This window comes from Talaromyces proteolyticus (genome assembly GCF_021365285.1).
Source record: "Talaromyces proteolyticus strain PMI_201 chromosome Unknown BGW36scaffold_3, whole genome shotgun sequence".
NCBI classification, from domain to species: Eukaryota; Fungi; Ascomycota; class Eurotiomycetes; order Eurotiales; family Trichocomaceae; genus Talaromyces; species Talaromyces proteolyticus.
Window position 1 is genome coordinate 1131107 of NW_025764279.1, and position 13849 is coordinate 1144955.

General features: G+C 46.0%; 4 protein-coding genes across 4 annotated transcripts; 3 read left to right on the forward strand and 1 right to left on the reverse strand.

Moving 5' to 3' along the window:
* Nucleotides 1–1787: 1787 nt before the first annotated feature.
* BGW36DRAFT_356050 (uncharacterized protein) lies at nt 1788–2179 on the reverse strand (the record flags this gene model as incomplete). The annotated part of the gene is made up of 2 exons (XM_046213716.1): nt 1788–2072; nt 2153–2179. The coding sequence occupies 2 exons, from the start codon at nt 2177–2179 to the stop codon at nt 1788–1790; spliced, it is 312 nt and encodes a 103-aa protein (XP_046075281.1).
* Nucleotides 2180–3320: 1141 nt separating this feature from the next.
* BGW36DRAFT_336204 (alpha,alpha-trehalase TreB/Nth1) lies at nt 3321–6262 on the forward strand. Its single transcript, XM_046212960.1, has 5 exons — nt 3321–3594; nt 3675–3747; nt 3810–3931; nt 3980–5703; nt 5759–6262. The coding sequence occupies exons 1-5, from the start codon at nt 3469–3471 to the stop codon at nt 5886–5888; spliced, it is 2175 nt and encodes a 724-aa protein (XP_046075282.1). The 5' UTR covers nt 3321–3468; the 3' UTR covers nt 5889–6262.
* Nucleotides 6263–7482: 1220 nt separating this feature from the next.
* BGW36DRAFT_424203 (isocitrate lyase AcuD) lies at nt 7483–9346 on the forward strand (the record flags this gene model as incomplete). Its single annotated transcript, XM_046219930.1, has 5 exons — nt 7483–7692; nt 7758–7913; nt 7970–8312; nt 8371–8923; nt 8986–9346. 5 exons carry the CDS (start codon nt 7483–7485, stop codon nt 9344–9346), a joined length of 1623 nt encoding a protein of 540 aa, XP_046075283.1.
* Nucleotides 9347–11093: 1747 nt separating this feature from the next.
* BGW36DRAFT_394686 (putative aldehyde dehydrogenase) lies at nt 11094–12769 on the forward strand (the record flags this gene model as incomplete). The annotated part of the gene is made up of 3 exons (XM_046217944.1): nt 11094–11251; nt 11316–12346; nt 12408–12769. 3 exons carry the CDS (start codon nt 11094–11096, stop codon nt 12767–12769), a joined length of 1551 nt encoding a protein of 516 aa, XP_046075284.1.
* Nucleotides 12770–13849: the final 1080 nt, after the last annotated feature.

The following is a 13849-nucleotide window of genomic DNA, read 5'->3' on the forward strand; positions in this document are numbered from 1 at the left end:
CGACGGACTTTGAATTTGTCCTTTTCGCATTATAGAGAAAAGACTCAAAGACATTGATTATCACCATTGTACGACCCATCTAAATAACCAGACTCACAAGCACCATGCAAAAATAATCCGATATAAAAATTAAAAAAGACTATCTCCAAGAGCTCAACATTCTAATATTTATACAATAAGCGAACAAGCCTCCTCTACATTCCTGGATGGTAACAGACATGGCTGAACAAGCCAGGCAGATTGGGAAGGTTATGACTCAGTATCCATCTCAAAAAGCCGGCATGTGCTTCCAGGTTCTGCTCCTTGAGCATCCGGATGCAGCTTCGCATATCTAGTTGAGAGAAATTATGTTCATCATCGTCATACTTGAAAGAAAAGAACAGGTTATGGCCGAAGCTTTCATACTACACTTTTTGTAGGAAGAAAGCATCGAGGAAAGGAAAGGTACGAGTCGCTTTAATACATAACGGATGATACCGCTAAACCAAAACCGGGTCTAGTACTAGGCAACTGTCTCCACTCACATAGGCAGACACAACGGCTCCTTAGGCCCCTACAACGGAGTGCTGGACAATGATAGTCTGTTTCATAGAAAAAAACTGGGTAAGTTTCGAGTACCTTCTGATATAAGAGCTCAGGTGTGCTTTCAAAATGGATTTCTTTTGTCCCTATGACACATACTGGACTGCATAATTGAGGCCGAACTAAGAGATAAAAATTGCAGAATATAGTAGACAGCGTTTTTCTTATTTCTACCGTTTCATTCATGTGTCAATTCGGTGCAATTTGGTGGGAGCAGCTATTCTAGAGAGATATCCTAACTAACTTGTGCTGAAACAACCTTGTATGTTTCAGCCTTGATCTCCGACGACACCATCAGCGAGGCAAATGATTCCTTTGTACCTCGCGCTCCCGTATCTACCTTCATCATCATGGCTGATATTTCATCTCTCAGGTTCATCAAAGTGGATAGTATCATGATCTTGGTCCGAGAACTGAGCTCCGGTGATGCGCATTTGGGGCGAGTGCACCGACAGTGCGATTTCTTGATCGGATACAGGCAGACCAGCTACCCATAGAAAGTCAGCAATTTCAGCGGGCATAGGGCAATTTTCAGGCGAGGCTTGACTTACAGTGCAAGATAACAAGTTATCTTCGTGACAGATCTTGGTTTCACCAGCAGGCTGGCTACTCACACCCTGCACCACGAGAAGGTTTCTGTCCTAAGCAGAGCAAAAGAAAGGAAGCGGCTAAAAATTGCTTGCCTCTCTCCTGGTTGGGGTTACCAGGGTCCACGACGTTGAGTGCGGGCTGGGCATGTGCAGCATGCTTCTCGGTATAATAAATGTGTAGATGAAGTTTCGGTCATCGACCTCTTGCGATGTCTAAACCTGTTCTTTTCTGTCCTCATCGAAGCTCGCACATCTGGAGAAAGGAAAAGAAGAAAGAAATGAGGCGGAAGAGACACGGGGTCTTGTCATGGCTTGCAGATGGAGAGGAAGGAACATGTCCACAACAGTAAGAACCCCCGGGGTACATATAGGGAAGGTAGTCATCGTGGGGGAAAAGGTACTTACAACACTGTAAAGAGGAAAAAAGTAACCCGAATTTCTAGTAATGCTGTTTTCCTTTTTTCAAGGGCCATGCCAAAGTTGAAGCAGTTTGATATACTATATCAGAAGTTTCTCTTCTATGGGATATTGATTGATATGTATCAATTATCTGTTCTAGTCGCTACTTAATTTTACATGGATACATCCGGGTGCCTTCCGCATCTCAATAACGGCTCAGCGAGTCGGGCTTGTACGAGAGATGATGTCCCTCGCAGCTTTGCCACCACAGCATTTGATCACATACATGATATGGTTCTCAGCAGTTGGATAGTGGTCGGCATTGCTCAGAAGTTTATAGCAAATACCCAACTCGTAGGCGCTCAATTTCGGATCCTTGCTATCTGTAATAATTGAGGGATTAGGAATTTTGGAACTCTTCTTGCTCGGCTCACTAGTCACATATGGATAAAAGATGAAAACAGAGGTGAAAGCATGAGAAATGGCGTCAACGTTGAGTAACTAGAGATACTAGAGGATAAAATCATGAAGAATTTTAGGGAAAATTCCATCTAAAAGCAAGAAACGCCGTCTGCTCTCACGTTACACGATTGCCTGTGGCCGTACATGCTAAAATCACAGAGGTGCATTAAGCAATCTGGAATGTTTGATATATGAGAGTGTTATATATATAATATACACGCAAGAACTGGTTCTCCTCTGGCAATACCCTGAATTGGAGTGGTACTGCACCAACGGGAACTGGGTAATCGAGATTTCACCATCCCCCAAACGAGCTCAATGTATCCTATTTTTTATCCATTCTTTTAGTCTAACACATTTGATATATTGCCAATTTCCTGGTAACCTTCTTTATGTTGCTTACATTTTGGTCTTCACTTGTCCAATATCTACTGAACGCTTAATTGCCTTGTATATGATGTAGATATATGACTTACTTACATCTATATCTCTTCATAAATACATCTAATCATGTCGCTATCTCGCACTATATTATTTATCCTCTGGGAAATTACTATTAAAATAAGAATAAGGAAAAGCTATGTAATTTACTTCATAGCTATTACCTATAAGTTTATATTATTCTATATTCCTTCTCTATTTAATAAAAATATGTCTTAGTTATTGTCTTTTTAATACATTTATCAGCCCTCCTGCTTATACTCAATATATTTACTACCAGTCAACAAGATCAAAATCAAAGATTTCTAATTCATAATCTGCTCCATATTAAACAAGCTTTACTTCTCATGTCAATCCTTTTACAAATATATTCACTACACATATCAGCTCTTAGTCTATAACTTATACCCAACCTAATTAGGCCTATCATACCATCAACTCTATTAAGATATCCCTTAAGAACGGTCAACGAAGATATTATTATCTCAAAGCGAGTCTGCTGCCAACCCTCCTATAAGTTCCAAGTTGAGAATTAGATTCCATTCCACACTCCTCACTCAAAACCAAGAAACTATCCACTGCGTCTTCTCTACCTGGGTGATGTGTACTTACTTGTGGGAGACTCAACTCTAACCCACTACATATCACGAGCACAGCGAAAAGCAAATTACCGCAATCTCGAAGCGATATCCACGTCTTCACCGAAGAGCGAAGCAGTACGGGAGCGCAGAGGATCAGACGCGGGGAGTGGGTCCGTGGCATCATCGCAGAGCCCGCAGTGACGAAATGTTCAGAGACCGGCACTCTGGGAGGCGAAGACTCACGCCCCTCTCTCTATCTCTCGGTGTGAAGAAATTTTAACCCATCACTCTTACTTTCAATTTTTGTAAAGCCATCTATCTTCTTTCTCTACTCGCCAGCTATACCAGGACCCGAGTCACAAACCAAGAGTCGCCACCCCGCAGCTTCATATATTGGTGGGAGTGATCCCAGAATGTCTTCGCCAAACCGGCTGGAACGCGCTGTGTCAATCGTGTCTGACCCGTTTTCCGATCCCGATGTGTATTATGGCGGGGACAATGCCTTCAAGGGCCATGGCCACCGACGCACTTTTTCTGCTGTAAGCACCGATTGATTGATCGATCGCTAGCTAGCTATCTGGCGTTCACACGAGCGTCTTCTGACCCAACGCCCGAGCAGGATATGAGATCAGTGAATCGGCAGGATATCAAAGAATTCCTGGGAAAGATACCAGCGCGAAGAGGGAGCCATGGTACGCACAGACATATTTATGGCGGCGGAATATATGCAATGCTAATCTGGATGTGTGAATAGATGAACTCTCTCCGACCCCCCGCAAATTCCTTATCGATGTCGACGCCACAATCGCTGCTCTCCTGGAGAGAGAAGATACCGACCGGGACATGGAAATCACAATCGAGGATGTCGGGCCGAAGGTGAGGCACGAGTTGGATTTGGGTTACGCAAGATACTGATTGCAATAGACCCTGCCACTGGGTACGGCGGCGTCGTACGGTTACAATAAATTCGACGTTCGTGGGACGTACATGTTATCGAATCTCCTTCAAGAATTGACGGTTGCGCAAGGGTTTGGCCGGAAGAAAATTATCCTCGATGAACAGCGGTTGAGTGAAAATCCGGTGAACCGGCTGTCGCGGTTTATTAAGAAAATCTTTTGGAATGCGTTGACGCGCAGGATTGATGGTTCTAATATCGCCGTCGCGGGCTTGGATCCAAAGGACTGGACTGGTGATCCGCGACCTCGAATATACGTGCCTCCTGGTGCACCGGAACAGTTGGAATACTACAATCGGATTGCCGAAGAACAACCTGAAATACGGTTGGAAGTTATCAAGTTGGAGGTACCGATCACCCCCGAGTACGCAAAGAGTTTGAACGCCAAACCGGGTCTTTTGGCAGTTGCGATGGAAGAGTTCACCGATTCGGAAGGGAAGAAAGACCTAAGAGGTGTTCCTTTCGTGGTTCCTGGTGGTCGATTCAATGAGCTTTATGGCTGGGATAGCTACATGGAATCGATTGGATTAATTGCCAGTGACAGAGTTGACCTTGCAAAGGCCATGGTGACGAATTTCTGCTTTTGCATTAAGCACTACGGCATGATTCTTAATGCTACCCGGACATACTACCTCTTGCGCTCTCAGCCTCCTTTTCTCACGGACATGGCTTTGCGAGTGTACGACAAGATCAAGGGCGAACCAGGCGCGTTGGATTTTCTTCGCGATGCTATACTTGCTGCCATCAAAGAATATTATAGCGTCTGGACTGCGGCACCACGGTACGACCCAGTCACAGGCCTCTCACGCTATCATCCAGAAGGGCTGGGGGTTCCTCCGGAGACTGAAGCTTCCCACTTTCTACATCTTTTAACCCCTTATGCGGAGAAGCATGGTATGAGCTTTGAAGAGTTTGTCACAGCTTACAACGACGGTGTGGTCAAGGAGCCCTACCTGGATGAGTATTTCGTGCATGATCGCGCCGTGCGCGAGTCCGGGCACGACACATCATATCGACTCGAAAGGATTTGCGCAAACCTGGCAACTATTGACCTGAACTCTTTACTATACAAATACGAAGTGGACATCTCACGGGCAATTCGCACTTTTTTCCAGGACAGACTGACCATTCCACAAGAATTCCGCACTCCTCAATCCGAGAAAATAGAATTTGAGACCTCATCCGTATGGGACCGCCGCGCCAGAAAGAGGAAAGCTACTATTGACAAACTCCTCTGGGATGACGAAAAGGGCATGTATATGGACTACGATTTAGTACTGCAAGAGCGCAAACCCTACGAAAGCGCCACGACGTTCTGGGCCATGTGGGCTGGCATAGCTACACCTGAACAGGCTTCGAAACTAGTCAAGCACGCTCTCCCCAAGCTTGAGGAATATGGCGGCCTTGTCTCCGGAACTGAAGAATCGCGTGGCGAGATCAGTCTGATTCGCCCTAACCGTCAATGGGACTATCCGTACGGCTGGGCTCCCCAGCAAATGCTTGCATGGACGGGGCTCTTGCGGTACGGGTATCAAGATGAGGCTGAACGGCTGGCGTATAAGTGGCTGTACATGATCACCAAGGCTTTTGTTGATTTTAATGGTATCGTTGTGGAAAAGTACGACGTAACTCGTCCTATCGACCCTCATCGCGTTGAGGCGGAGTATGGGAACCAGGGTTCAAGCAAGACTGGGTGAGTTTATATTTCTTTTTTATATGAGGAATGGTATATATACTGACCAATTCAGATTCGGCTGGGTCAATGCCAGCTTCGTGTACGGCCTTGACATCCTCAATGCGCATCAGAGACGGGCGCTGGGCGCAGTCACTCCTTATGAGACGTTCAGCAAAGCTGTCAACCAACAGTATCCATACTAAACGGGTTTTTCATACCATCTCGTCATATTACGCCAACATTTAGCGAAGTCCAGGTGATTCTAATTACAGCAGGATATATTAGAGAGAACTCGGCGAGGTCCTATGAGTAACGTCATTTCATTCCTTTCCACTTTCCATCGTTATGGATGTCTTGCAAGCTGTTATGATTGATCATGAGTCACGTGGGTATGGGGTTTTCAGACGGGCATTTATATTATTTATCTGGTTATTAACGTGAGGTCTTTATTTCGGGATGTTGTGCAAGGTCTCAAAACGCTTTAGAGAAGTCTAGCCCATTAAATAATATCAAATTCAATATCAAATCAATTCCGCCTCGGTCAAGTTCCGTCTGTTAGCAACACCATGATTCGCCCACCGTGTTGCTCATATCACACATTCACAGCGTCCATTAGACTGCCCGAGTCAAGAGTCCCGACATCAGCCGATTTACATATAATAATGGCGCAGTTAGCAGCTATTAGCTAGCCAGGGTTATTGAAGACCGAATCACAGCCCGGCATTGATTTCACAGTAAATTGAAGCATCCCGGCATTTCTTCGTGCTTCCTAATTGGACTGTGCGATGTGCCGAGGTCAAACGTCTGGTGTTGCCGTGTAATTTACGCGTTTCCGTACTAGCTGTGTATTCCGGAAACCGGGGGTTTTCTGATCTGACCGCGAGCACATGCTGTTGTTCAACACCTGCTCGGGACTGATATATTCTTTTTTTGAGTTCTAAAAGCTATGTAGTTGAACAAAACTGTATTTTGAAGTAGGGTAATCTTTTTTTTCTACGAAAATTTCCCTCTGGTAATGAGTCATTAAAAAGGTGTTCGCCCTCACATGCTCGCATGCGACACGATCGATACGGTATTGTAACGGTATTACAAATGCGGATCTGGACCGATGATGCAATGACTACACTCCCTCCATCCCGCTCCGATTCGCACTGGATCTTCAAGCCAGGAAGAACATTTTGGATGCAATAATACGCAGAGAGGTATCAGTCGCAATGCATTCAGATGACTTGAATACAGTCAGATATTGCACAGTGCGGCAATTGCGGGTTCTATGCCTACAATGCAGACGAAGATCATTCCGGTGGGCCGAACATCGTATCAAGATGAAGTGCATGATCAAAGGCATTCAATCAGAACAATGATTGAATGCAATCCTTTTGCCCCCCCGAATAACGGAGCAAATAACAGGAAGTCTGTGATTAGCCAGATGACTCAGAGACCGTTCTTGACCGATACGTCTGTTCTGACTGGTCCCAGGGAAACTCGCAGCTGAGGGTACCCGCTGAGCCGAGCCATTACCGAGCGAGTATCGCCGTTGCTTGTGAAAGCGTCATAGGAAGATTCGAATACAAAAAAGAGAGTTTTTGCTCGCGATCTTGCATGACTTAGTTTCTTTCTTCCTTTTCTTTCCTCCTCCAAGCTTCGACGTCTTGTATTTTTCAGATTTCCTTTCCGCTGTAAAGGTGTGAAAGTAATTAGAGTGAGGTTAATCCACATCTCTAGCTGGGTAAAGACAGTGTTCTCCCAGGCTTAAAAGCTATCTTGTAACATCAACTAAAACTTCCTGACGTCAATATGGGTGTCCACGACTTTGAGGCCGAGGACCAGAAGTATCTGGACGAGGTCAATGCCGTTAAGCAATGGTGGACTGATTCGCGATGGAGATACACCAAGCGCCCCTTCACTGCCGAGCAGATTGTTGCGAAGCGCGGCACATTGAAGGTGGAATATCCATCCAACACACAATCCAAGAAGCTGTGGAAGCTTGTCGAAGAACGATGGAGCGTTAGTTGCTCAATCCCTTGCAAACCCGACTAAGAATGCTTAGCTGACTCACTTTTGTGTATTAGAACAAGAGCGCTAGTTATACTTATGGATGTCTCGAACCGACAATGCTCACCCAGATGATCAAGTACCTTGACACAATCTATGTCTCCGGCTGGCAAAGCTCCTCCACCGCTTCCTCGACTGACGAACCCTCGCCTGATCTTGCCGATTACCCTATGGTAGGTTACACCGGGGGCAGTGTATGGATAGGTTGGCTAACGGTTTTTTTTAACAGAACACTGTGCCGAACAAGGTCAACCAGCTTTTCATGGCTCAGCTTTTCCACGACCGAAAACAGCGTGAGGAGCGTGTCACAACCCCTAAAGAGAAGCGCGGCCAGGTCCAGAACTACGATTATCTCCGCCCAATCATTGCCGATGCAGACACTGGTCATGGTGGTCTGACTGCCGTCATGAAGCTCACAAAACTCTTCGTCGAACGCGGTGCTGCCGGTATCCATATCGAGGATCAGGCCCCAGGCACCAAGAAATGCGGTCATATGGCTGGTAAAGTGCTTGTGCCCATCAGCGAGCACATCAACCGACTGGTTGCCATCCGTGCCCAGGCCGATATCATGGGTGAGTTTAGCAATTCCATTTGGTGCACCAAGCAACGTACATCAACTAACTTCTCCAGGCGTCGACCTCCTCGCCATCGCCCGAACCGACTCCGAAGCCGCCACCCTGATCACCTCCACCATCGATTACCGGGATCACGCATACGTCGTTGGCGCCACCAACCCCAGCCTCAAGCCTCTCAATGACCTCATGGTTGCCGCCGAGCTCTCCGGTAAGACTGGAGACCAACTCCAAGCCATTGAAGACCAGTGGATCGCCCAGGCCGGCCTGAAGAAATTCGAAGACGCCGTCATCGACACCATCAACGCCGGCGCGTTTGCCAACAAGTCGCAACTCGTCAACCAGTACCTGAAATCCGCCAAGGGCAAGAGCAACACCGAAGCTCGCGCTATCGCCAAGGGCATCACGGGCGTGGACATCTTCTGGGACTGGGATTCCCCTCGTACCCGTGAGGGTTACTACCGCTACGAGGGCGGTACGCAATGCGCTGTCAACCGCGCCGTCGCATACGCGCCTTTCGCCGATTTGATTTGGATGGAGAGCAAGCTTCCAGACTACAAGCAAGCGAAGGAGTTCGCTGATGGCGTGCACGCTCGCTGGCCTGAGCAAAAGTGAGTCCTGATTCCGCATACAGCATAATTTTCAAATACATTAGTAGCTAACCGTTTCTTAGATTGGCATACAACTTATCCCCCTCTTTCAACTGGAAGTCCGCCATGTCCCAGGACGAGCAGCTGAGCTACATCGACCGCCTCGCCAAGCTCGGATACGTCTGGCAGTTCATCACGCTGGCAGGTCTGCATACCACCGGTCTGATCACCGACCAATTCGCCTCGGCGTTCGCCAAGCAGGGCATGCGCGCCTATGGTGAGCTCGTGCAGGAGCCTGAGATGGAGCGCAAGGTTGATATCGTTACTCACCAGAAGTGGAGTGGCGCCAACCTCATTGACCACAGTCTTGCGATGGTGACTGGCGGTATTAGCAGTACAGCTGCTATGGGTAAGGGTGTGACAGAAGATCAATTCAAGTCTTAGGAAAAAGCAGATAGGGTGGTTGTAATCATGTGATGTGAATGTTGGATGAGCTTATGTTGTAGATGCATTGGTGCTTTGGAATTACTTCTACTTCAAAATTTTCGATTGTTTGCATATTATTCACTTAGCTTTGTAAAGATTGGTATTTCGCCAATAATGCATGTCATTGATACCAAACCATCCACTACATCAAAAAAATAAAACAATCTGAAGAATTAAAGCATCATAATATATATCTTAGGAAGAATTTAAAGTATGCATTAAACGAAATAACTAATTGGTGCTAATCCCTGACAATTCTTTTAGAAAGAAAATACTCTATCGATAGTCTTGATCCCCATCAATGCGGTCAAAATACCATGTTGTTCATTGCAGTAAAGGTAAACAAAAAAGACTAATTCAACTATAGGATTTCAAATGGCTCCTTCGTGATACAGACTCAACCCCAAGTTGTTAGCGTGATGTGCGCTGCTATGTCGATATTGCTAGTAGGGTCTAGAATGGAAGGCGACCAAAAGTCTTTCGGGACTGCGAAGCATTATTCAATTGATTGTAAAAATGACCAATAACATTGGCGTAGGTGCCATTTATACGATGTTTGAAATTCTATTCCACACCATTTCATAAAACATAATCTTCATGGGGCTCTAGGCTCGTGCATAAGTTTCCGGGTGGCCATCTGATTAAGAAACGACCATTTAGCAAGCCCGGCATTAGTGTACAAGTGCTGCAGAATTTGCGGCGGTAGCTAATTTAAGCTACCAAAGCCAACGCCGAGTCCCGAAGACCGCTTTCATTGTCAGCATTAGACAGCCACACCATTACTGAGGTACTGGGATGGCCTTACTACATACATCATAGTGACAAACAGCGGAAATGGTGAGGGCAGAGACATTCCCGAATTCAGCCTTTTTGAAGATAGACTAAACACGCCTGGGGTTTCAATACTAATGTTCGCTTCTACGCCATTTCGCTGTCTAGTATATACCATCAGGGCATTAGTTGAATATATCATCAAAGCCTTTGTCCTCCAACTGCACTGCATGTCAATGGATCCTTGTAAGATCTTTAGATATTACCATTCTGCGTTAGAGCGAGACCTATCCCAATGTACAACCGATTTACCTAACGGATATCAATAAATTTGATGCAACATTTTTGACATACGGATCTTCCACGACAAGCTTTCTGGGCCACGAATGCTACTACACCAAAAGAGGTTTACCCTTATGGGGATAATTAACGCCTTGCTATGGTGACCTTCTAAATACCGTAAATAATAATTAACAAGCACTCTATGACTGTTGTATATAGATATACATTCACTAAACATTATTAATAATAATAAAGAAGAGAATGTAGTCTAGACCCGACATCCGAGCCTGGTGCCTGCTTTTTCAGGCAACGCCGCTGCCAAGAGCCGAGGCCTCGGCTTACAGCATTTGAAATTACGAACGATGCGGAGATGGAGGGTCTGTTCCTCCGCAAGATCGTCCATCCAACCTCTGCGACCAGAGCGCCCCCCCTTGGTATTTGGTGCGGACTTGGCTTATTTATTCATTGGTTTTCCTCCTATTTATCTTTCCCTGGAGAAGATTTCTCGCATTCCCTCATTTACATCGATATATAGGCCGTTTTTGGGGTCCTGACATCATACATATTTTATCACTGCAGAAGCTATCTGCATGCTAATACTGCAGCACAACACAGCTATCACGGTTTAATACTACCATTTATTACCATCAAAATGGTTGTCCGGGATGAGTCCATAAAATTCAAACCCCTTGATTTCACGCCAGTCGAAGCTATCCAGAAAAAGGCTGCTGCTGCTCGAGGAGCTTTCTACGATTCAAAGACCCGGCCGGCCGAGTTCCGTAAGTTGCAGCTCCGCAAGCTGTACTGGGCGTAAGTTCTGTCTTATTTCTTTCATAAATCATCAGTGTGGTGGAAACTAAACCGTCCCTTGCAGAATCCATGACAAGCAAGATCGCATCCATGAAGCGCTTGCCCGTGATCTCGGCCGTCCTACCCATGAATCCTATGTCACCGAGACTCAATGGATGCTAAGCGATATCCTCTTCACGCTCAAGAATCTGGACAAATGGCTCAAGGATGAACCGGCTCCAGATATTCCTTTTGCATTCAAAGCACTCAGCCCAAAGATCAGAAAAGACCCTATGGGCACTGTCTTGATTGTTGGTCCATGCAACTATCCTTTCCAGTTGACCATGGTACCTTTGTTTGGCGCCATCGCTGCTGGTAACACCGTTGTTGTCAAACCCAGTGAGCAGACTCCAAACTGTGCCATCGTCATGCAGGAAATTATCGAGGCTGCCCTTGACCCGGCTGCCTTTACTGTTGTCCATGGAGCCGTCACGGAAATGCAGGCCCTTCTCGAGGAGAAGTGGGACAAGATCTTTTTCACTGGTAGTCATGCTGTCGGACGCATTATTTCCAAAGCCGCTGCACCACATATGACTCCCGTCGTCCTAGAATTAGGAGGATTGAATCCTGCTATTGTTACTCGTAATGCCAACCCTCATATTGTAGCTCGACGACTTTTGTGGGCCAAGACGATGAATGCTGGTCAGACCTGCACGGCCCAGAATTATGTCCTCATTGAAAAGTCGATTTTGCCTGCCGTGTTGGAGGAATTGAAGAAGGCGTACAAGTCGTTCTACCCCAGTGGTACTAGCAAGGGCCCTGAATACTCCCGTATTGTCTCCGACCGAGCCTTTCAGCGCCTGAAAGCCATGATTGACGACAGCAAGGGCAAGATCGTTTTTGGAGGCACTGTTGATGAAAAGGACCGATACATTGAACAGACTTTTATCCAGGTGGACTCTTTGGAAGATTCGATGATTGTCAACGAGGCTTTTGGCCCTATCTGTGCTATTGTCACCATCGACAACGTTGACGAAGCAATCAGCATTGCCAAGAAGGTTCAGGACACGAGTTTGGGAATTGCTGTATTCGGCAGCAAGCAGGAACACCAGAAGGGTAGGCCTACATCTATCCCTTTATCTGTTTCTAATACACCCACCCGACTAACCTCTTCTAGTCATGGCCAACCTCCGATCCGGAAGCGTTTCTCTTAACGACGCCCAGCCTCATGTCGCCACTCTGTCCTTCGGTGGTGTTGGCGAAAGTGGTACTGGCGCGTACCGTGGCCGATCCACCTTCGAAACCTTTGTGCACCGCCGACCCTACACCAACACGCCCAACTGGATGGACGCTCTGCTCGATGTCCGTTACCCTCCATACCCAGCCAGCAAGCTGAAGCTCTTCAAGGCTACCATGGTGCCGACTCCAGACTTTGACCGCGACGGCCGCCAAAGCCGGTTTACATGGCTGCGATACGTCTTTGGAGGAACACCCAAAGCCGCAGCTGCACGAGTCGCAGTTGCTGCCATTGGTGAGTGAACCCTTTATTTACGAACATAATCATAAACTATTACTTGTTTGATTGTCTATGCGTCTGTTTCTTCTCCCTTACCATGACTTCGCGCCGCTCTTGATGCCATTCAAATCTCTTACCATCGATATTATCATTCAGATGATCAACCCGCCACAAATGGCCATCAGGGAGCCAATGGCACCACCAATGGCGCTGAGCCTGAAGGGCCGAAAGTCTAGCTTAAGCCTTGAAAGGGATCACCCCTTACTCAAAATAACACGATACCCCCCCTGCTTCTACAATCATGTAATCTTTAATAATGATTCCCTTTCTCCCTTCCCCTGAATGTGATATGTTTTGTTTCATCATTTGGTGATACTCGACATCTAACCTATTTCCCGTCACTCTTTTTTAAAAAATTTCATTTTCTTTCCTATTTCTAACAAATATCTCTCCAATTAGTCATCTACTTTTTCAGAGATTACTTCCCACGAACTTTCAAACTGTGAAGAAACCCAAAAAAAAACAAAACAAATTGTCATATCATACCTCAAATTTTTCGCCATTTGTGCATCATCTATCAACTATCAACATCAAAACGAATAACTTGAATGCGTTGATATTGTATGTACATTGTATGTACTTGTTCGTACTTGTTCGGGATTGGTCAAATTGATTATGGGTCGAGATTTATCACTACTAGACATGTAATGTACCATGTAGCATATACGTAAAGAGATATGCAGCTGCCTATGTCTGTTGGGTCTTCTTGCTGAGTATACATGTATTGATAGCTTGAATCAGACTAGTGGCAGGAAAATATGGGCAACGGCGGCCAAACTTTAAGGCCGTTGCCGATAGGGCTACTCTGTTAATGTTAATACTAACGACATCTTCAAATCAAATTAAAATTTCCAGTAATTCCCACCATGGTATTTATGCTCATTCGCCATGGGTTTTCTCGGTTGCATGTGAGCGGGGAGTAAAACTGGGGGTTTAATCTTTTACAAGGAGAGATCAGCTTGTATGCGGGAACCACTACCACCACGATATACTTTCTTTGAGTGTCATATTTCGTCGTCTAGATTTTGTGACAGACAGACTCA